This window comes from Pseudopipra pipra, chromosome 25 (genome assembly GCF_036250125.1).
Source record: "Pseudopipra pipra isolate bDixPip1 chromosome 25, bDixPip1.hap1, whole genome shotgun sequence".
NCBI classification, from domain to species: Eukaryota; Metazoa; Chordata; class Aves; order Passeriformes; family Pipridae; genus Pseudopipra; species Pseudopipra pipra.
In genome coordinates this window covers 482,564-502,129 of record NC_087573.1, presented here as the reverse complement: position 1 = coordinate 502,129, position 19,566 = coordinate 482,564, and the positions used below count along the sequence as shown (strand labels likewise).

General features: G+C 60.7%; 1 protein-coding gene and 1 long non-coding RNA gene across 3 annotated transcripts; one reads left to right on the top strand and one right to left on the bottom strand.

Annotated features, from left to right (window-relative positions):
* Positions 1–758: 758 nt before the first annotated feature.
* SPDEF (SAM pointed domain containing ETS transcription factor) lies at positions 759–8,178 on the bottom strand. Of its 2 annotated transcripts, XM_064635817.1 has the most exons (7): positions 8,055–8,154; positions 7,653–7,737; positions 3,042–3,515; positions 2,667–2,864; positions 2,524–2,571; positions 1,951–2,091; positions 759–1,853 (listed from the first exon to the last, which is right to left on the bottom strand). In XM_064635817.1, exons 3-7 carry the CDS (start codon positions 3,487–3,489, stop codon positions 1,675–1,677), a joined length of 1,014 nt encoding a protein of 337 aa, XP_064491887.1. In that variant the 5' UTR covers positions 3,490–3,515; positions 7,653–7,737; positions 8,055–8,154; the 3' UTR covers positions 759–1,674. The 2 variants fall into 2 exon arrangements, with proteins under 2 accessions (XP_064491887.1, XP_064491888.1); XM_064635818.1 differs by lacking the exon at positions 7,653–7,737 and having other exon boundaries at positions 8,055–8,178.
* A 32-nt stretch (positions 8,179–8,210) lies between these two features.
* On the top strand, positions 8,211–10,441 carry LOC135402538 (uncharacterized). Its single transcript, XR_010425150.1, has 2 exons — positions 8,211–8,357; positions 9,691–10,441. It is a non-coding gene; the product is annotated as an uncharacterized LOC135402538 (long non-coding RNA).
* The last annotated feature ends 9,125 nt before the right edge of the window (positions 10,442–19,566 follow it).

The window sequence follows — 19,566 nt, the reverse complement described above, 5'->3', positions numbered from 1 at the left end:
ACTGCACCCCCAGGTAGTGACTCCCCCCCAGGCTCTGGGCTGCAGAGGGGTGGGGGGCTCAGATGCATTGCTGGGGTCCTTGGGGGCTTTGGGAGGGGGGAAGAGCCTTTGGGGACTCCTGGGCCCCTCCCAGACAAAGCCTTGGGAAGCCCCTGGGGGGCTCATTAGGTTTTGGGGCCATTCCCAGCACCAGCCCTGACCCAGCACTCCCCGAGGCTGGGAAAGCCCTGGCACAGCAAGTTGATGCCACCACCTGCCCTCCCCCACCCTGGCAGAGGACCTGGAGAGGGACACCTGGAGGGGTCACCAGAGGGACACGAGATCTGGGGCACCCCCAGATCAGGGTCACCCCCAGCCCACCCTCCTGGTGCCCCTGCACTGGCTGCAGGAGTGTCGGTCACACAGAGCAAATCACAAGACACATTTTGCTTTCCCCCCCCCATTATTTGTTTTTTCATCCCCTTTTCCAGAAGCCAAGGCAGTTTTTCTCCTTCCCCTGCTCCTCTCCTCCCTCTGGCTGCCCTCCATCCCTCCAGCCGGGATGGGGAGCAGGACTCACACAGAGTGTGTGAGCAGCACGGAGCAGGTGGAACAAAGACAGGAGCCAGCACAGGCAGCTCTTTTAAGGTAAAAACAAAATACCAAGAACCAGGTGTTTTTCCTCTTAAACTCCCACAAAGCATCCCCGGGAGCACAGGCCACCCCTCGGCATTTGAACCTAAACCACAATTCGCCGCCAGCCAAAACCAAAAAGTAAATAAACAAATAAAAAAACCTATAATATAAAAGATCAACATCTCCAGGTAACTCTGACTGTGGTGCAAGGCACAGGTGAAGCAATCCCCAGCTCTCTGTCCCAGTCCAGCCTCAGCGGGTCACAATCCAGATTTACTGTCCAGAGGGAAACAGCAAACTGACATCTCCCTTTTCACAAACCACAGAATCAGGCAGTCCAGATAAAATCCAAATCAAGGGAAAAGCCCTGTGCCAGGGCACAGGACCTGGGATCTTAGGAGGGCTCTGGTGGCCCCATGCCCAAAGGTGGAGGACCCAGCTCGGGGGATCCCCACTGTGCACAGCCCCACACCCACATTTACAGCTGGTCCTTGAAAAACTCCCGTTTTCAGCCCCAAGCCCCTGCAGAGAGGGGAAGCCAAGTGTGTCCTGGAGTGGAAAGAGAAGGGGGTGCACCTGTCCCGAGGGGATGCCCGTGGTCTCCAGGGGCACAGCTCCCATGGCAGGCAGTGCCAGGCTGCTCCTGCCTGGATTGGGTCTGGCCAGTGGCCCCACCACGGGCAGGGGCAGGTGGTCCTGTCCCTGAGGGTGCCCTGTCCCTGCGGGTTCCATTGTCCCAGCTCATGCCCAGGCTTTGTCCTCCCCGAACAATGGCTGGGGCGAAGCCACCCACGGGCAGCACCCGGGGGAGGAGAGGAGGGGGGACAAGCCCAGCCAGGGGAGGTGAGGGCTCTGCACAGCCCTTGCCCCGCACCAGGGCATGGGGGGTGGTCCCTCAGCTGGGGAATGGGGGGTCTCTGGGTCCGTGTCCAGCAGGTCCTGGGGGCGGGGGGCCTCTCGCACTCCAGCTGAGGGCCCTAGTGCTGGCAGAGGTTCCTGTGGCTGGGGCAGAGGGAGGCAGTGAGTGCCCTGTCCCTCCCGGGGCTCAGCCTGTCCCGCTCACAGCGGGTGCACGAACTGGTAGACGAGGCGCTGGGAGATGTCGGGCTTGCGGATGATCCCTTTCTTGTAGTACTGCCGGATGGAGCGGCTCAGCTTGTCGTAGTTCATGGCCGGGCGGTTCTTGCGGATGCCCCACAGCCGGGCCACCTGCGCCGAGTCCTCGATCTTGAAGATGCCTGGGAGGGGAGCGGGGCACGGGGGGTTGGTTGCAGCCCCGCCTGCTCCCCACCCCCCCAGTGCCCACCCCGGGGCCTCCGAGCATCCCCCCCACACCTTTGTCCTTGTTGAGCCAGCGGATGAAGCGCCCGTAGTTGTGGGGTTTCAGCAGCAGCTCCTTGAGGAACTGCCAGAGGTGGATGGGTTGCCCGGCGCAGGACGAGTCCACCTCGCTGTCGGCCCAGCTGGAGTCACCCCCTGCCATGGGAAGGGACGGGTGAGAGGAGAGAGGGGGAGACCTTGCTGTTGTGCACCATCCCAGGGACCTGCACGAGTGTTATCTGGGAAACCCCAGCTCAGTGCCAGACTCAGACCAGCACTGGGTCTGGAATCTTCATTTTCTCCTCTTCATCTTGGAGCAGGAAGAACAGCTCAGTCCTGCCTTGTACAGCCTGCAGGGGTGCAGGGGATGTGGGCTGGGGCCAGCGAGGGTCTCGTGGCCATTCCCCCTTTGCAGAGAGCCCTGGGGCTGCTCTGGGGCAGATCTGTGTAACCACACAGATCTCACAGCAACAGCCACTCCAGTGAGCCAGATAATTGCAATTAAGCAGGGAGGGACCCCCTCAAAGTACCCTAGACCTGCCCGAGGCAGGAGTAGGGCCAGTGGAGCTGAGCCCACACAGAACTCACCACAGTATCTTACATCTCCAGGGGCAGCCTTCTCTTTCATCCAGGCAGCTGGAAGGGAGGAGTGGGGGGTCAGGAGGGCATCTCCTGCTGCACGCCCTGCATTGCCCACCCTCCCCAGCTCCCTCCCAGTCCCTGGCACCCACCAGACTTCCAGATGTCGAGGTGGGCATGGAGAATGTCACCACAGGCAGGCGAGCGCTGGCAGAACTGCTCCTCAGACATGGCACACAGGTCCTTCCCTGACAGCTCCTGGAAGGACTTCCCGATGTGCGGCAGCCGGTACTGGTGCTCCGTCCACAGGATCCACTTCTGCACATTCCCGGGGCTCCAGTCCGTGGGGTCTGGAGGTGGGGGGTGAGCAGAGCCAGCCAGCTCCCCCCACAGCAGCCCCAGGAGCCGTACCCTCCTTCCCTGGGGGGCAGCCTCGCTCCCCCAGCCCCCCATGGGTCGCAGCCCCCAAAGTGCAGCGTGGCTTTGGCTCCCACCCCAGCACGTCCCTCCCCGCCCGGGGCACCCACCTGCGGCGATGTTGAGGAGCTTGCAGGCCGTCTCGATGTCCTTGAGCACCTCTCCCACCACCATGCTCTGCACCTGCTCCAGTGAGTGCTCCTCCAGGGGCAGGCTGGCCTGCAGGTCCCCCTCGGGCCCCAGCCCCAGGCCCTGGCTGTCGATGATGGGACATTGCTCCGGCTCCTTCCGCGCCTCCTCCCGCCCGCCCTGGGCGCCGCCGGGGGACGGTTCTCCCACGCCCTTGGTGGCCCAGGCCACGTCCTCGGGGTAGAGCATGTCGAAGTAGTGCAGGCAGAAAGCGGGCAGGGGCTGCTCGGGGGTGCCGGGGGGGCTGGGGCTCTCCGGGCAGCCCCAGCTCCGGGGTCCGGGGTCCCGGGGCGGCGGCAGCGGCGCAGGGTCCGGCCAGGCGAGGCGGCCGGGGGGCAGAGCGGTCAGCCCGGGGCTGGCACTGCCCATCCCTCCGCTCAGCACCGGCTCCAAACCTGCCCGGAGAGGAGAGAGGAGCAGAGCTCAGCCCGGCGCTGCTCCTGCCTTCCCGCCCAGCAGCCAGGCACAAAGGGAGGAACTAAGCCTGTTAGAGATGAAAAAACCTCCAAATTCGCCCCACGGCGCCCTGCAAACCTCGGGATGAGTGCGGGCTTGGGGTCAGCCACGGCTGGGGGGGCTGTCCTCAGCTGGGGGGACCAGCAGCAGCAGCTGGCAGGGAGAAGGAGCGCAGCAGACTGGCAGGATCTGACCCCCTGGGTGTTCAGGGTCTCCCCATGGATTGCACACCAGGCTGGCAGCAGCTCAGTCCCAGCTGGAGCTGAGGCCCTGGCAGGAGGCAGCAGGGGATGAGGGGGCTCCTGACACCTGAACAGGGCAGCCCTGGGGTGAGAGGGGATGCTTGAGCCACAAGGACACATTTCTGTGCATGGAAAACCCCTCCTTCTGCTGCCACCTGAGGGTGCCCCAGCACAGCAGCCCCCAGCCCCCAGATCTCCCCGGTGAGCCCGAGTCCAGCACCGCAGCACCGGGCCCTTGGTCACCAAAGCCAACCCCCGGATGAGAACTTTGCTTGCAAGAAAGGATAATTGCAATTACCCTCACTCTCTTGCAAGAAAAACTGCCCAAAATCAGCCTGTCCCCATCTGTCTCCGTACGCAGGGAGTCCTGGAGACCATGGAGAAGAGGATGAACCTGCTGAATTTCCATGGCAACACCAGGGAATGGCTCCATCCACGGATAAACCTCCCCAAGAGCCATCCTGAGGCTTTGGGAAGGGGAAGCCCCTGCCAGGGAGAAGCTGGTGATGGGCATGGCCAGGCCACTGCCCAGCTCCTCTGCCTCCAGCATTGCATTTTACAAGAAGAAAAGGAAGAACCATCCAAAATTGGTGGTTTAAAAGCAGAAAAAGGAGCTTTAGCAACAGAGCTGACACTGGGAAAGGAGCATGCCAATCCCCCCTAAGGAAACCAGGCAGCCCTGAAGGGAGAACAGGGGACACTGGCCAGGGAAATGGGGTGTCCTGTTTGCTCCAAACCCCAGAGAGGGGGAAATCCCATCACTTCACCCTTGGAAAAGCCTGGAGAGCTCAAAAAAACCACACAGAGGAACCATGGACACCTACCCAGCCCCTTGGCAGCCTGAGCCCACGGGGACCTGGGGAGGGGTTCTGGGTTAAGAGCTGGAGTCCGTGTCCCTGAACAGTTTCCGTGGCACCGCAGAGAGGAGGAGGAGGGAGAAGGGGTGCCCAGATCACTGAGCTGCCCCCACCACCCAAACTGTTTCCCTGAGAGATGGCACCGACTTCCAAAGCTCTCCTTGATTGGGTTGGGATTAAAAGAAGAGCTGTAGGAGATCAGCCCTAAATCCAGCCCCACGCTGCTCCTGGCACAAAAGGGAAGTGGTAACAGCTTGTGCAGCTGCACGGTGCCGGCCATGGGGATGTCTGGGGAGGGGATGGGGGTCTCCAACACCTCCAGTGCTCTGAGGTCATGGTGCATCCTCCGCCCTCCACAGCTGTAAACCGGACCCATGGCAGAGCGGGGCTGTGGAACTGCACATGGACACGGCAGGACAGACAGCCCCAGCCCCATCCTCATCCTGTTCCCCTCCTCCCAGCTGGGACCAGAGGGACCCAAACCCTGGGAAGTGTCCCCAAAAGCCCGTGCCGTGCCCCACCAAGGGCACTGTACTCTCAGGGCGGGGGCCACTGTTTGACTTTCTCCTGCTCCAGCAGCCGGGATGGGTGGGACCTGTTTGTGCCGAGGAGCTGCTTTGGGTGGCTGTTTCCCTCTCCTCTCCCTTTTTGCACTTCCCCTGGAAAAGAAGAGCTGAAGGGGCAGCCCCAAGTGCACTAACCCTCATGGGACTCCCAAAACCTTCCCATTCCCAGCCCGAGCTGGACGAGGCTGCTCTGGGTGTTACATCTGCCCTGGCAGAGGCTCCCTGGCTGCTGACGGGCTGAGTGAGGCCCCAGCTCCACAGGATGGGATGGGGCAGCAGGGCTGGGATGGGGCAGCAGGGCTGGGATGGGGCAGCAGGGCTGGGATGGGGCAGCAGGGCTGGGATGGGGCAGCAGGACTGGGATGGGGCAGCAGGGCTGGGATGGGGCAGCAGGACTGGGATGGGGCAGCAGGGCTGGGATGGGGCAGCAGGACTGGGATGGGGCAGCAGGGCTGGGATGAGGCTCCTGCGCTCTCCAGGACACGAGGCCAGCGTGAGCCCAGGGCTGTGGGTGGTGCTGGGTCACAGCTCAGCTCTGCAGCTCTGCAGGGACCCAACCCCACACGGATCTCACGGCCAAGGGGGGTGGGGATGGGGCCAAGGACCCCCCACGTCACCCCAAACTCTCCTGGCAAACGCAACCCCCCATGGCTCAGGGCCCCAGCAGTGGTGCAGTGCTGGGATCAGCCCTTGGGAGTGAGAAAAAATAAATATCAGAAATTCACCCACCCCCCACCCTCAAACAATGGGTCCGTTAATTAAACCAAATCCGCGGTGGAACAGGTTGTGCCGGAGCCCCGTGGGCCCAGGGTTGGCCCAGGGTACAAGGAGGTGCTGCCTGTGGCACCCGGGATGTCTCCCAAACCCCCAGGCACTTCCCAAAGCCCTTCCCAAGCAGCAGGGGTGGGGGTCAGGGCCAGGGTTCAGGGTCAGCTCCAGCCCAGGCTGAGGCTGGGGACAGGGACAGGGACAGGGACATGCTGTGCTGTGCCAGGAGGAACCAGGGACATGTGCCCCCAGAGCTGTCCCAGACTGCCCAGAGCAGCCTGGATTAAGCAGGTAAAGGGACCTGGGGTCCCTGCATGAGCCAGAGCTGCAGCAGGGACCCAGAGGAGTGCTCAGAGGCTGCTGATAATTTGGGGTCCTGTCAGAACGTCCCATCCGCCCTGTGAGCCCCACAGTGCCAGCCCTGCCACGTCCCTCCTGGCTGCCAAACCCTGTGCCACGCACCCCTCTTATCTCTGGGTGGAGGGAGGAGGATTGGCCAAAACCTCCCCACAGCCAGGGCAGGGACTGGGAAGGGCACTGGGGGACTGGGAAGGTGACAGCCTGGGGACTGAGCTCTGGTAGCTGTGTGGTTACAGGGTTGAGACCAGGGCAAGCCCTGGGCTCACCTCAATGTACAGCCACGAGGGATGCAGCCCATCCCAGGGGTCCTGGACCCTTAGCTCCCCACCAGCCTCCTCCAACACCACCAAGGTCCCCCAGCTCCTCCTGCCATTACCTGCATGGCTGCTGGCATGGGGACCGGGTGTCCCCACGGGTCCCCACACCCCGGGTCAGGCTGCCCTCTCCACCAGCACAGGGAGGCAAACAGCAGTGGCGGGGACAGGCACAACCTGCCAGTGACCTGACCAAAGCCTGGTGCTTGGTGTCCCCCAGGTGAGCAGCAGAGCTTGGTGTTCCCCATGTGGGGCCAGGGAGCCCCTATTTATAGCAGCCCCTTCCCCCCCGTGCTGCCAGCCCGGAGAATGCCCGTATTGTGGGTTCTTGGCAGCCGCGCCGCGTTTGTGTTTCACCAACCGAGCAGAACCACGAAAACCAGACCCGCAGCCAAAGGGACTTCAGGGCTGACAAAAAAAACACCCATCAAGAGAGCAGCTGGGACAGTGAAAGTCCGGAAAAGGGGTTCAGCTGCACAGAGACACCCTGGAGCTGGCATGTCCCTGATGGCCACCTGGGCCCTGGGCCACTCCCTAAGGAGCCCCCGCTGCTGGTCAGTCACACGGTGCCCCAAGGACACTGTCCCTGCCAGCACAGGGGCTGGTGGGACCCTCAGGGTCCCTGCTGGTACCGGGTGGGCTTGGGAGGAGCCACCCTGGGAGTCCTGGCTCCCACCCTCCTTGCTTGAGCAAGAGGGGGTTGCAAAGACACAAAATTAGCAAATCCCATTTACTTTTGGGTGACACCATCCCAAGAAGTGCCAGAACCCCATGCCAAGGAACAACCTGTCCCTGTTTAGGCTTAATGGCACCTGGAGGTGCAAGGAACTGTGGGATGGGATGTTGACATGCGACGGCCCCCTGTCCTCCCCACACTGGTGTTGAAAGGGCTGTGGGAGCCCCTGAAGGGAGGGAAGGTGAGTGGGGTGGGTGCTGATGGAGCACTGGGAGCCGGGGGTCATGTCTTACCTCGAGGGTGCGCGGGCAGCTCACAATCCACATGGGTGCCGGTGCAGGGCGGGAAGAGCCATCCCCGTGGTGCTCGGTGCGGTGGCTGTGGGGGGCATGGCCCCGAGGGGGGGCCCCGGCACTGTCCAGCAGCTCCTGCCCGGCTCAGCCCCGGCTCAGCACGGCCGGGCTGAGCCACATCGGCTCCGGGCGGACACCGACGGGAGGGGCACAGGGACAGGGACAGGGACAGGGACAGGGACAGGGACCGGCCCCGGGCACCCCGGGCGGCTCCGAGGGCGGCAGAGGGACGGAGCCGTGCGAGGGGGACCCGGCAGCGAGTGTCACGGCTCAGCCAGAGCCTCCTTTGCCCATTATATCCGATTCCTTCCTTATTTACCTGAACAAACAAGCGGCGCTTACCTCAGCCGAGGTGTTTGAACAGCCCGGGCCGGGTTAACCCTTGGCAGGCGCCGGGCTCAGACCCGAACGGGCCGGGGAGGGGAGCGGGGCAAACCCGGCCACCGTTAACCCCTTCCAGCCTGACCTGGACGAGACCAACGGCTCTTCCTGGAGTCGGACCTGCAGCAAGAGACCTGCTGGATGCCTGGGAGCCCCTGGCCAGGCCCTGAGCCATGGCACAGCTCCCAGAGCAGATGGGAGCATCCCTGAGGGATAACCCAGGAGCATCCCTGACCTGAACCCTGGGACCATCCCCTATCCAAGGTCTGCAACCACCGGGGGTTTGTCACAGAGCCTGTGATCAAGAGGGCTCAGAGCCACTGGGGGTGAGGGGAGCCCCTGGCAGCACCCAAACCCTCCTCACCCTGGGGACACGGCACTGGCCAGTGCCTGGGGTCTGTGCCTGCTGCTGCAGGTGGGACTGGGCACGGGGGCACGGCTGGAACATGCAGCACTCCGGGCCCGGGTTGTCTCCACCGGCATAAGCAGGAAAAAGCTGTTCTGAGCGAGACAGACACCGAGTTGGTATTTATGGTCTTTTTTTTAGCACATGAAGCAGGCAGGGCAGTTCAGGCGGTTCTCCCACACACGTAGTGCTGCTAAAATCCAACTCCCCCGTGCCCTAAATACCCACGTCAGACCAAACCCCACTACAGACACCCACGGTGCAGCTCAGGTCGGCCCCACGTCACCACATCCCAGGGGCCCGTCCCCAGCCCATGGAGTGGCAGAGCTGGTGACCCCCCCTGCCCTGAGCAGGGCCGATAAGCCATCCATGGGAAATGTTTGCTGGGAGGAAAATAAAACCCGGGGGGAGGCGACCCCAGCCCGGGTGCTGGGAAAGGCCTTTGCTGCTATCGGCAGCACCAGGAGTTTCTGCCTCCCTTAGAAACTCCTCAATGTTATCTTATCGTGGGGAAAGCTCCCCCCGGATCAGGGCTCCCATGTCCCAGCGGAGCTGTTTTGGTAAACACAGCCTGGAACACGTGGCAGTGGCTGTGGGGGACACGGGGGGACCCCTGGGCCAGCGGCTGCGTTGGGAAGCCACCAGTCCCTGGTCAGGCTTTGCCAGGGGTTGGGCACGTGGGATGGGGATGTGGCACAGCCAGGAGGGCATTCCAGGCCCCCCAGTGTCCCCCCTCAGTGCTCCTGACTCTTGGCAGCCACAGCAGAGCCCCCCCTCATTTGGAGCATCCTCTGCTTTGGGCAAGGCCCCACAGGCACCCAAACCTGCTCCTGTGTCCCACCCCACCATCTCCTGAGGGCACCTGGGGCAGGAGCATCCCAGCAAAGCCCCAGGGCTGCAGCCTTCCAAGCATGGATGGCTCCCCCAGAGCATGGGAATGCAGGTGTCTCAGCCAGGGAGACTGAGGATGCAGGGTGAGATCACGGGTGAACTCTACACCGGGCTCACACAAGCCATGCTGGGAAGCCACAGCGCCCATCCCACCCTTCCTGCTGCTGCCCCACGCCCAGGCTGCGTGAGGGGCACATTTGGGGAGCAGGTTATGGTTTGCATGGGCTCTGAGAGCTGGATTTGCTGTGACACCACCTCCAGGTCACCCTCGTTTATTGGGTTTCTTTACAACCTCACCAGAGCAAACACCGAACCAGAGCACCCGAGGGAGGCAGGAGCAAGGCGGAGGAGAGCACAGCTGGGGACACTGGGCAAGACCTCACCAGGCAGAGGGGATGCACCAGCAGTCCCTGGTCCCTGCTCCGGAGCATCCCAGACCCGCGTCATCCTGGGCTGTCCGGGAGCCTGTTGCCCAACTCACACCTCAGTCTGAAAGAGCTTTCCCTGCTCCTCTTATCAGTAGCACCGGGATCTTGATAAGAATAAGAGATTAAAGGGAAAAACATTTGCTTTTCTGGGCTCAGGGAGAGCTAGGCAGCACAGCACTGCAAAACCAGGCAAAAGGCCCCAAAATGACACCTCTCCAGCCGCCGGGGTGTCACCGGCTCCGGCCGTGCCGGGCTCTCCCCGCTGCCTTTCGCAATCGCAGCTCGGCACAGCTCTGCTGGCACATGCAAACCAGGGAAAGGGGAGATTGCAACACCTGAGGAACAGCAAAAGAGAGAAAGGAAGTCTGGCTTTTCTGCCCCGTGTGCACAGTTTTCAGTGCCTTTTCCTTGTCCTCCCTGTCAACTCATCGGCTCCGATTCCGGTGCCTTTTGCCATGAAACTTCTGAACGCTTGGGAACGTGGCCAGAGAGGAGACACGGAGAAACTACTCATGAATCAGCCTGGAAGAATCTCTGCCCACCTGCTCACAACTAATCTCTGGCTCCATCACAAGAATAATAGATAAGCAGCCATGTCACATATAATAAAACTATTGAAGGCCCTTGATGTCACTGCACAAACCACAGAGACCACGGAGCCCGACTTGTCTGCACACGCAGTTGTGCTTCCTGGTCCCCTGCAGTGGTGGGACTTCCTCTGCTCCAGTTCCCACACAGCCTTTGGGGACAGTGGTGGTCCCTGTGCAGAACTGGGGTCCCTCTGAGGCCACATCCTGCACCCCATGTCTGTGCCTCGGGGCGATGCTGAATCAGGGTGAATCCCCACTCTCAGGCTGCAGGATGGGCACACTCAGGCTTTTCTGCAGCCCAAGGAGACTGGAAATGGTTGAAATGGTTGAAGTACCTTTAATACATCCCCCCCACCCCTTGGAAGGGACCTGGGAGGTGACAAGTGCTCTGCAACAGAGCCCAAAGTTACCCAAGGGCAGGGAGTGCGAGTGCAGAAACCCACAGGTGTGCACAGAGGGACTTTTTATGGTGCAATGACCCCGTGCAGATCTGCCAAGGAGGGTGCTGGGATTGCTCCAGAGCCAAGACTACCTGCATGCCCTCAGACTCCTCCTCACCCCATCAGACATTCCCACTTCCCGGGCAGCCCCAGGGCGAGCAGGGCCGCTCCTCTTTATTACCCCCCCAGCTCCTCCATCTCCCAGCTGCTGCCATAAACCCCGTTTACAGGGCCCTGTGTGTGCTCGGGGCAAACAGCCACGTTATTGCTGCGGCCCCCACCCTGACAGAGGGGACAGGGCTCCCGGCCCTGCTCTGCAACTGGGTCCCCACTGCTGCACTACAGCCCTGCTCGGGTCCTGGCCACTGCCCTGACATCCCATCCCCACTGCCTGAGGCTCCTGGTGCTCCTGGGCTGCTGCAGGTGGGACTGTGGTGTCACCTGCACTCCAGGGCAGCCCTTGAGGGTGCAAAGAGGGGGTGTTGTAGAAGCTAACTCCGTGCAGGGGTGCAAGGGTGGATGTCTGCTCCACACTGGTAGCACGGACACGGAGGTGCTCACCTGGCCCCATGCAAAGGCTCCTTCACACCCTACGGTGACAGAAGGTGGACAGTGCTTGGCCCTGGGGTGTCACAGTCCCTTCTGCAGCCTGGCTGTACCTGGGATGGCAGCTGAGGAAGGATAAGCTGGAGGTGGGTGACGATGCCAGGATGGTGGCAGCACAGCCCTCAGCCCGGCCCCTGGACCACCAGCTCTCCACCCTGGCCACCCCACTTCCCCCAGCACCCCCCGGGCTGGGTTCCCAGCTGGGCCAAGCACTGCCAGTGCAAACCCGGGTGACGCAGGGGAGGTCGCGGGAGCAGCAGATCCACCACTGTGTTTGCTGTTCCCGGCCCAAAGCCCTGCTCTTTTCTTCCTCCAGTTGCGTTAAACTCCCGCTTTTGTCTCTTGAGATTAAAAGCCTGGAAATGGCTGTGGGTCGCATGGCAGTGCCAGGAAGAGAGGGCTCAGGGCAGGTTGGGCGTGTCCTGCTCCCTGCAGGGTGAGGAAAGGTCACGGCTCCCCCCACACTGTCACTGCCACCAGAGATTTGGGGTGCAGAGGAGGGAAACCCCCTGTGCGGGGAAGGATCCTGTGCTGGGCTCTTCATGCAGCTGCTGCATCAGCACACGAGCCCCAGATCACACCCAGTACAAGAGAACCCCCCAAAATAAGTCCCAGAGGCCCCGTACTCCAGTTTCCTCACCATCACCCTCATCCCGCCGGCACACCGGGAATGGGGCAGCGGGGCCAGCAGGGCCTGGCTGTGCTGTGGGCCCGGGGCCGTTCCCAGGCACACACGGGCAGCCAGGTGAGACGGGCCGGGCCCGGTGCCAGCAGACGGGATGTTGTCTTTTCACACAGCCCCGCTGGGCCGAGCGGCAGCGAAACCCTCCGCGGCTTCGGTTCCCACACTGGGTGCCACCGAGAAATGCAAATTCATTCTTCTGCTGCCGCTGGTTCTCCCCACATGCAAAACGATCCTCGGGCATAACGGCCCCACGGAGCGCCAGCCCAGGGAGTGTGGGAGCCGCTGGGCAGGGGAGCAGCCCGGGGGGAGCGGGAGGCACGGGCAGCTCCTGCACTCCTGAGGACACAGCGCTGGGGCAGCACGCGGTGCCCCAGGAGCAGGGGAGGCTCTTGGCAGTGGTTTACCCTTGGTTCCTGTGCTGTCCAGCCCAGGAGAGCCTGCAGAAGGTTCTGCCCCAGAGGAAAGACCCTAAAAGCAACCACAAAACCCACACTCAGCCCGGTCTCAGCTCAAAGTAAGAGCTGGTGGGGCTGGAAGGCGAAGGGCTGCAGGGTGACCAGAGGCATTCCCCTCCTATTGCTCCTGACCTGCTGAGCCAGATTTGCAGCCCCAGGGGAGCAGAGAGGGGAGGGCTCCCCTGTGCCCCCCTGTACAGAGGGCAGGGACCCCACAAGGGATGAGGCAGCTTCACATCCTGCAGCATTCCATGGAGCTGTGGGTCCCCCGGGGCTGCAGGGGCCATGGAGCTGCTCAGCAGAGCCAGCCATGACTCAGCCGTGACTCACCCGGCTCCGAAGGAAACGTGTCACTGCCGTGAGCATCGCCCAGCTCAGGCACCTCGTCCTGGGGGCTCAGCAAGGAGCCAGGACCTGGGGGCTCACATAGGGAAAAAATGGTGTGGGAGAGGGGCAGGACCCCAAATGAGGTCCCACATGTTCTGCCTTCCCCCACTGCACAGGCCCTGGGCTGGCCTCAGAGCTTGGAGGGATTTACTTTTCCCTGACAAACACATGACCCTGGGGGCAGCCCATGGGCACCCCTGGTCTCCTCAGCTGCCCAGACACCGTGAGGAGCCACCATTCCTGGAGCCTGGTCTGGGAGGAGGGAGCTGTGACAGATACCAGGAGCTGGGCAGGGGGGACACAGAGCTCCCCACAGACCTGGGCCCCAGCACCTGCCAAAGCCCTGCCGGAGACAGGCAGCATTCCTTGTGGCATCCCTGGTTTCTCAGGGCAGGATATTAAAGCACAAAGTCATTAATGCTCTGTGAGGGAGCAGAGAGCCAGAGCTCTGGCCCTGGTGTGGGATGTGACCCGAAATGGTTCCGTGTTCCCCTTGAAGGGCTGCCCCGGCCCCAAGCCCAGCTCTTCCCATCCCAGCTCTCCCCATCCTGGCTTTCCTCATCCTGGGGCTGGCTCAGGCACTGGCAGAGCAAGGACATCACTTCTCTCCTCAGCAGCGGATTTTGAGGGCAGCAAAATGTTTGTTCTGTCAACACGTGCCTAATCCTCAACCAAAAGCCGATGAAAACGCCATGGGAGAGGAAGGATGGGAATAAGCTGCCCTTTGAGACAAAGCCCCGGTGGTGACAGCCACAGGCCTGGCTGGGGGAACAGGAATCCTCTACCAGCACCCCAGCACCCATGGAGCAGGGATGGGCTCCAGCTGCAGCCTGGCCCTGCCACAAACCCAAGCAGGATCTCCAGCTCCATGTAGGAGGTGCAGCAAACACATCCTTGCTCTGCAGGGATTGCCTGGCCTCAGCAGCCAGTCCTGGCTCCTGCCCCTTGAAACTGCAGCCAGCGGGAGAAGGCAGCACATGGACACGTCCCTGCAGCCACTCTGGGACTGTCCCTGCCCCTGCTGACACTGTCCCAGCACACGCTGTGACACTGTCAGCGGGCTCACCTGAGGATTAGCATTTCCAGATGACCCATAAAACCTTTTTCCTGGTGGGATGAAACAACACTTTGTCCTGTGAGGCTCATTTCCAGGCTGGCTGGGGCTGGGCTGAGCAAGCAATGCTGCCCCTCATTGCCCAGCCCAGGGCAGGCCCTGCCCCAGCCCCAGCAGGGACCCCTCCCAGCACTCAGCAGCACCAGCCCTGCAAGCCCTGCACCCTTCACCAGCAAAAACAAAAAAAAAAAAAAAAAAAGGGAAAAAAAAGGTACATTTAGCAGTTTCCATTTGTTTGCTCTTTAAATAATTGTTTCCTTATCGCTATTGATTTAGATCCCTTTAAAATTCTGACAAACCTGCTTCTCAGGCACTGTCACCTGCTTCCTCCCAGCCTGGTCCCCGCAGGCAAGGCAGAGCAGCTGAGCTCCTCCCGAGGAGGGTCCCCTGCTCAGGGAGGCACCCACACACTGTCAGCCCCCACTCACCACCTCCTTAACAAGATGGACAAACCAGGATGCTCCAAAGCCCCAGTTAGTGCAGCACAGGGACACCAGGGCCAAGGCAGGACAGGACGGGTTCGAGTGTCCCTTGAGCATGGCTGGGACATTCCTGTGGTCTTGCTGGGGACAGGGACCCTCTCTGCTGCCCACCACAGCAGTGCCAGTCCTCAGGCACCTCTCACTGCCACCTACCAGAAGGGTCACTGCCCCGCTGGGCTCACGGGGGCATGAGGGGCTCCAGTGCCACCCTGGGTCTGGGGCTCCACTGCTGCAGTTTGACGTCACAGCCCAGCCTGCAGCTGTCAATTAATTGAGGAAACCCAGCCATGGTAAACAACGAGGAGGGAAAAGGCAGCAGATTAGATAACAAGGAATGTGAGTTCTTGCTGTGTTTCCCCCTGGAAAGCCAGTGCTGCACAGACCCTGCTGAACCCGGCTGCTCCACAGCAGCAGCACAAGGGACTTGGCCCCAGGGGAGGCTGAAACCCCCATCCTGAGGGATACTTTCCTAGAAAAGGGCCTGGCTTACCCCAGCCCCGAGGTTTGAGGGTCTCTCCCTCCCTCCTGCAGAGCTGTGCATCGCCCTGGGGCTGGCAGTGGGAGCAGAGCACCCAGACCCCCTTTTCTCCACAGCAGACATCCCCCTCCAAACTGGGACACGACATGGACCTCCTGCTGTGCAGACCCTTCCTCATCCCCAGCCAGGGGGGTCCTGTCCACGGTGTCCCAGCCCAGCAGCTCCTGCTCGGCTCGGCAGCACTGCCCCAGCCCCACAGTGGTGGTGACAGGCCAGGTGACAAGTGCCACCCCACTGCCCAGCCCAGCCAGGGCAGCAGCTGCTCCGGGAGTGCCCGGGGACACGGGGACCTGCCTGGCCGCTGTCACCAGCAGGTCCGGGAGCCTGGAAAAGCCACGTCCCGCAGCTCCCAAGGGTTTTGCGGGCGAGGAACAACCTCAGCTCCCTCTGCTGGCACCTGCCCCAGGCCGGGCCCGTCCCCAGCACACCCTGTTCGAACACCCTTCACCGGCAGCCCAAGCACCCAGGGCCCAGGCAGCCCCTCCAGCCTGCCCAGCATCGCCCTGTTCCCAACAAGCTGAGCCACCTCCCGGACACTGCACCGCTCACTCCACGTGGAAAGACGTGAAAACCAAATTTTTTTCCTCCCACTTTACGTTACTGTGAAGGCATCACTCCTGCAGGGAAGGATTAACCAAAAATACGGGAATAGGAGTGAGGCAGGTCTGGAGCCAGCCCAGCCCCAGCTGCTGGGGTTCCATGGGGCAAACAGGGCTGGTCCGTGCCCGCGCGTGCCATCTGCCTCCTCCCGGGCTCCCTGAGAGCTTTTACTACTCAGCTGTTTTATCAATGGGGTAGGAAACGTTTGAGATTAGATTTCCTTAAATAATTCCTGGGTAACTGGGTATTTTCCAACACAGGTGCAGCAGCCGAAGGGCAGCTTACAGAGAGCTTCCACAGAAAGCTCGAGTTTCCCCTGACCCTGCTCCCTCCCCACGGACCCCTGGCAGCATCTCCCCACTGGCTTGGCCTCATTTCCCCCTCGGCCTGTTAACAATCCCCTGTGCATCCCCAGGGATCTGCAGAGAAGCAGGAGCAGAGGGAAGGAGTGAGCACAGATCCTCCCTCAGCATCACACTGCACACCATGGGCTGCTGCCACAGGCAGAAGAGAGAAAAATAAACGAAAATCACAAAACCCTGCCCTTTTCCTCTCTGCTGCTGTTCCAGGTGCTGATCCCAGATTGGTGGTGCCCACTGGAGCCTTTGGGCCCCCACCTGCAGATGTGAGGACGTGCAATGGTGCTGTGGAGGTGTTGGAGCAGATCCTGCCCTTCCCTCTAGCCAGAGGGGCACAGCCTCATCCCTGTAATCCGTCACACAGAGCAGGGAACAGCCTCCTGCCGACCACCACATCTCTTCAGGGACCAAAAAAACCTACAGAAAACCAGAATTGGAACTTCTAATGGACAACCATCTGGTTCCCCTAAAAACACCACAGCAGCAGCAGAAGCACCCGAGCAGCTGCAGGTGCCTGGGCAGCCGTGTGACTTGGCCTCCTGCCCAGGATGGCGCTGTGGGACGACCACGGTGATCCCGCCGGGTGTTTGCCCGCTCAGGAGACACCATTGAAGGTGTGATGGGATTTTCCTGCGCTGGCAACCTCTGACAGGTTGCAACCCTAAAGACAAACAGATTCTTTCAAGCAAACACGGAGTAAATGCAAAGCTGGGCAGCAGCAGGGGCGGGCAACCCTCCCCTGCCCAAACACAGAGACCTTGGGACGCCCACGAGCACCCAGAGCTCGAGGGGCGCGTTCTGCTCAGGGCACAAAACAAACACCCACAGGCACAGGTAGCAGGATGTCTGTTCCCAGTCAGGCTTTCAGTCAAGCTTAATGCCACATGAAAGCTCCAGGCATTTATTCAAATGGTAAAAGCAAACCCAGAACACACAGATTGAGGTTTCTCGCAGGGATTAGTAACAAACTCCCAGGTAAGCAAAGGAACAGCCTCAGCTGAGCTGCTCCAAGGCACAGTTCATTCAGGCAATTCTTGGGCTGAGTGCCCTGAGCAGCAAGGCTTTACCTGGGAACTTGGATCCACCCAAAATGACCACGCGGGATGCCCAGCAGAGCGAGACCTTCACATGCCCCCATGCTGACATACAGGAGCACCAGGTGTTCCCTTAGGGGTTGTGAGAATAGAAAAAACAGATCCAAACTCCCTTCCTTCCTCCCTCTCCTGCCTTCCCGAGCGATTCAGGAGCCAGCAGGTCTGATCCCTCTAGTCTGGGCCGTTTGAAGTGTGAAGCATCACAGGATCCTGCAGCAGGGAGGGCCCCAGGGAAGGGCTGGGGTGCAGATCAGCCACACAAGGAGCATCTGGGGCCGCATCTGCGGCATCACTTTGTGTGGAGATCACTGAAACCATCCCACTCCTCCTCAGGAATTGTTGTGGAGAAGTGACCTGACCTTGTTACAAGGTAATCCACAGCCAGGTTGGTGAACGGGCTGTGCTGGCACCTGCTGCAGCCCCGGGGGATCCTCCTCCTGATCAGAGGCTGTAGGAGCCCCCTCCCAACTCTACGCCCCTCACAACCACCCCCACAGCCTCTTCCCACCCTTGCCCCCACCTGAGGGCAGGACAGGTGGTCTGATAACCTCAATATGCACTGAATCTGGTTTGGTTTCACAGTGATTTGGGGTAAATCAGGGTTGGAGCTGGGTTTAAGGATGCTCAGTGTCTGGGGATGAAGCAAACTGGGTACATTTAACTACAAGGTGACAGACTCAGAAGTTTTGTAGCTTCAATAAAACTCTCAACAGCTACAGAGCATTTTTTCTGTGTTAATTTAATCATACAAATATTCATTTATACATTAAGGAAAAAGCTTCCTTTATTTTCACCCCAATGTGCTATCATAGGACTTCTCCCAGACTCAGAGAGGCAACACCATCCCGTGCTACACATGCACTGCCCGGCGAGCACAGACAGGCTGGGAACCACCCACGCACTCACACACGGAAAAATGAAACACAACAGAACCCAGACGTGGGACAGCGTGCATTTCCCACCCACCCCACGGCTCTGCCCAGCTCCCAGACCCTGGCGGGGCCCGAACCCCACACTCCCAAGGTGTGGGCAGCAGATTCCTGCTCCCTCAGTCCCTCCCGTGGCACTGCCAGTTCGGGGCCAGTCCCAGGGACATCCTGCTCCAGTTTGCCAAGGGTGAGAGGTGCCACTGCTCGAGTTGTGTCAGTGACAGGGCCCAAGTGGCTCTCACTTGCCACAGGGACCCCCTTAAGAGGCCATCAGAGATGTTCTGTATTATCCTTTTCCCTATGGGAACCTACACAACCTCAGTGTGCCGAGGTCACCTGGGCAGAGCTTTGTCAAACTCATCTTAAATGCCCATTTAAAAACTGGACACCTGAAAGTATGAGCAATCTGAGGTCTGGCTGCACTACAAAGCTCCAAGGAACCAGGAGATAAAACCACCTTTGGCCTCAATGAAACAATTTTTACTCTAGGAAAAACCCAGAGGTAGAGCAACCCCTGACTGAAACATCCTTCCACCGCCCCAGCCAGGGCCACAACCCCAACCCCAACGGGCCAGTGCTTCGTGGATCCCTCAGCAAATGGGCAGAGTGGGATGGGAGCAGCAAGAGCTGCAGATCTCAGAGCAAGCTGGCTCTGGCCCTGCCTTTCCTCACACCCTGGAGCATGTGACCCTTGTCCCCAGGACACCATGGACCGCAAACACGCAAGAGGCAGAGAAACAGCCTGTGCAGAATGCATGGGGTGCATGCAGGTTTGGTTTTTTCAAGACAAGGGAAATTCAGCCTTAGGAGGAGCACAGGAACACGAGTGTGGCAGCCATGGGACATGGGAGAAGCACACGTGTCTGGGAGCAGAAAGCCAGTGCGGGGTATCCGAGGGTCTCCCACGTGCCTCCACTGACACCAGGCAAAGGTCACAGCACCAGCTCTAACTCACAGACTCAGAGCTTGGTTTCCCCTCCCTTCCACTATGCAGCTGACACAAGGAGCCAATACAGATAGGGAATCACCTCATCACTTGAACCAACCACAGCCTTCAGGGGTTCAGTGCCCTCAGAAGGGGAGCAGCAGTGCTGCAGGAGGTGTGATGGGCAGGGATGTTCATGCCCTCAGAGGGGCTCACACGAGGCATCTGGGAGGAAAGGAGGGAGTGAGGAAAGACTCCACCTGCCCACACCACACTCTGAGGCTGCAGATCATTCCCCAGATCACTGCTCAGGGGGTAACTAATCCAAGGCAAAGTGTTGTTACAGGACGAAACCCAAGCACAGAGCAGTGCTGCGCCTTCCGCAGGTTCACTCACACCCCAGCACTCCCCCAGCTCCAGCGGCTGCCAGGGCAGAGCCAGGTGCCCACCAGACTGCAAGAGCAAGTGTCAGGCAGCCCAAATCCTGAAGTGCCACTTCTATGCAGGTAATTTTTTATATTACACTTGCTTCTCTCAGCAAACA